General features: G+C 39.1%; 1 protein-coding gene across 1 annotated transcript; it reads right to left on the bottom strand.

Annotated features, from left to right (window-relative positions):
* Window positions 1-1270: 1270 nt before the first annotated feature.
* Window positions 1271-3263, bottom strand: LOC131632216 (uncharacterized). Its single transcript, XM_058902999.1, has 4 exons — window positions 3247-3263; window positions 1922-3154; window positions 1782-1840; window positions 1271-1665 (listed from the first exon to the last, which is right to left on the bottom strand). The coding sequence occupies exons 1-4, from the start codon at window positions 3261-3263 to the stop codon at window positions 1271-1273; spliced, it is 1704 nt and encodes a 567-aa protein (XP_058758982.1).

Genomic DNA, 3263 nt, shown 5'->3' with positions numbered 1-3263 from the left:
TGATTCGTCTACTCAAACCACTGATTCTTCTTCTGCCTCGATCAATAGCCCTATCACACATGAGGATTCTTTTTCGACTAGCTGTGACTCCCATCTTTCAGATTCCTTAAACTTGCAGGGTTTAGTGGACAAGGGAAAAACTACTTCTACTGAAACTCCCGCTTCTCAAAGCACGCTTCGACCAACTACTTCACCCCTTTCCCCTAAGGCACTGACTATCAAACCTCCTGCTCTTGAGGAAATTGCAAGGCTTTGCAGCTTGATCCAGTCTCAAGAAGTCTCTTCTAATTTTGACCACACCCAGATTCATAATGATAAGCTGGGCTCTGAAGCTACAAAAATTAAGCTTATAATGGGCAAGATCCGCACTCATGCGCTAAACCCTGAGCTACATCATAAACTCTACTCTGATCTTTCCCTTGGTCAAGAACTTTTAGAGAGACTCACTCAACTCAAAGAGCTTGACATATCACCAAATGTTCTAGATATGATGACCAGGTTTGGACAAATTCCTGTTCCTCTACTTGAAAACGTCAACAAAGTGAGACATAACGAACAACTCATTGAAGCCAAAGAGGCCTTTGTGAATGAGAGCTGGGATTTGGTAAGACAGACCGACAAGGAAATCACTAGTTGGTAAACAGAGATTTATGAAGCCAAAACACAACTATCTCTAAAACAAAAGAGAGCAGAAGAGATATGTCATCAAATTTCTACCTTGGAAAAGGAGTTGGAATCAGTTGCTAAGGATGGGGAAAAGTTGGTCAACCAACTTATTAATCCCACTCAAGAGAAAGTCAACAAGACTGCTCAGGATGTTGTGACCATCAGTGAACTGATTTATTTTGTTGAGCAAGAGATCACAACAATCAAAACTGAGACCGACGACCTCGAGTTTAAGACTGTTGAACGTAGTGGCGAGTTGCATTCTTTTCAAGATTTGTTTCGCCACTTTTAAATCTTCTGCATTTGGTAATTCTGTTTGCAACTCTGTAAAATAGCTTTATCATTTAATGTACTCTTTGTCCTTGGTGGATTTGTGTATGACTTTTATTGACTCTTTGTAAGTTATATGGTTTCACACAAATCTTGTTTTCTCTAGCTTTAAATGCTTCGACACTTATTCTTAAGAAATTTTAATTTCCTGAAGAATGGGCCTATATCTCTTTAAATATTTCCCATTTATCTTCAAGATCCGTATGTCTGATGCTAGCTCTTCGACATCATAGGCATTATTGGAAAATATACGCACTATCTTGAAAGGTCCTTCCTAACTTGGGGACCATTTTCCTAGAAACCTATCATTTTTGTATATTGGTAAGACAACATTCCAGACTAAAACATCGACAGTGAACACTTTATCTTTTACCTTCTTATTATAAGCCTTAGCCACCCTATCCTTCTGTCCCCTTAGTGAATCAAGAGCCAACATTCTCTCTTCGTCCAAGTCGACAAGTTCGTCTGCCATCATATTCCAATAATCTTCGAATAGTATTTCATGTTGTCTTTGTATTCTTACCGACTGAACGTGTATCTCCACTAGAAACACAGCGTCATGTCCATATGCAAGTCGAAATGGCATAGCCCCTATTGCTTCTTTGGGAGAAGTTATGTATGCCCATAGAGCTTGGTCTAGTGACTGGTGCCAATTTTTAGGCTTCCTCCCTACATGTTATTTTATCAGGCTAATTATTACCTTATTAGCAGTTTCAACTTGGCCATTTTCCTGAGCATAATAAGGTGTAGATATTAGCAATTTGATGCCAACTTCCTGTGCAAACTCCTGCATTTTCTCCCTGTAAACATTGTTCCTTGGTCGGTTGTGATTGTTTCGGGAATCCTAAACCGATATATGATATGATTTTATATGAAATCGATCATAGCATCTTGATTGATGTTTCTCAAGGCTACGGCCTCGAACCACTTTGTGAAATAATCAATGTCGACTAAAATGTATCTTTGCTGCTTTAACAAAGTTGTTTTTATTTCTCCAATCACATCTAAATCCCATGCTATGAATGGCCAAGGTTTTACAATGGCATGCAGTTCACTTGCCGGGATGTGCTGGATGCCCCCATGCATCTGGCACTCTTGACAGTCTTTGGCGAACTCATTACAATCTTTCAGTATCGAGGGCCAATAGACACTTGAACGCATCAAAATCCATTTCATTTTGTGTTCAGCTTGGTGTGCACCGCATGCTCCACTGTGCACACTCGACACGACTATATAAGCCTCACTTTCTCTGAGGCATTTGAGCAGAATTCCTTCAGCAGTTTTCTTAAACAATTCGTTTTCAATCAAAACAAAACTGAGGGCCCTATATTTGATCTTAATGTCTGTCGAACCTGTAGGATTATGTAAATATTCGACCAACGGCTTACGCCAGTCGTTGTCTTGCCCGTTGTCAATCGTAAAAATTTCAAAATTTTCGGCATCGACTGCTCCTAATTTTATAATCAACAAATCTGAAGGAGACAATAAATTTGCTTGAACCTTCTCTCTTACCTGAATAATCTCTCCATATTCATTCTTCTTGTACCTTGAGGCTTCTTGTACTAAGTTATTAGCCTCTTGGTTCTCTCGTCGAGGCATATGTCGAATGCTTGTCAATTCGAATTGCTTAAGCAACCTATTAACAATCACAAAGTACATGATTAAATTCTCTTTAACACATCTGTACTCCCTTGAGACTTGTTTGATTACCAATTCGAAATCTCCCATAATTTTGACATTCCTTGCCCCCAATTCTAGCAGCAGTTCAACTCTGGTTATCAAAGACTCATATTCTACTTCATTATTAGTGCATGTACCGTCGATCGTATACTTGAACTCTACTGGAATTCCATTTGGAGAAATTATGATTCCCCCTATGCCCGCACCATCTTTATGGCTAAAGCCGTCGAAGTATAATTTCCATGGTACTAAGTCGACATAGTTCTGAGGCATCGCAACCATCGAATGTTCGACAAGGAAATCCGCCACTACCTGTCCTTTCATGGCTTTCAGAGGCAAATATGTCAGAGAGTACTTTGTTAATGCCAATGACCATTTACCAATCTGACTATGCATAATTGGTTTAGACAACATGTGTTTGATAACATCAAAATGAGAAGAGACATACACATCAACTCCCTTTATGTATTGCTTCAATCTAATACAAGAGAAATACAAACACATGCATAGTTTTTCTATATTACTATACCTAGTCTCAGGACCAATTAAGATTCGACTAAGGTAATATACAGGTCTTTCGACACCAT

This window comes from Vicia villosa, unplaced genomic scaffold (assembly GCF_029867415.1).
Source record: "Vicia villosa cultivar HV-30 ecotype Madison, WI unplaced genomic scaffold, Vvil1.0 ctg.000916F_1_1_1, whole genome shotgun sequence".
NCBI lineage: Eukaryota > Viridiplantae > Streptophyta > Magnoliopsida > Fabales > Fabaceae > Vicia > Vicia villosa.
Note: the sequence above shows the minus strand (reverse complement) of the source record. Positions and strands in the feature narration are given on the sequence as shown.

Excerpts from the sequence above, each read along its gene's own strand:
- LOC131632216 (XM_058902999.1), bottom strand. Across the intron at positions 1,841-1,921 it reads ATTGATTATTTCACAAAGTG|GATTCCCGAAACAATCACAA; the intron begins GTTCGAGGCCGT and ends ATATCGGTTTAG. Across the intron at positions 1,666-1,781 it reads TACAGGGAGAAAATGCAGGA|GGAGGAAGCCTAAAAATTGG; the intron begins GTTTGCACAGGA and ends AATAACATGTAG.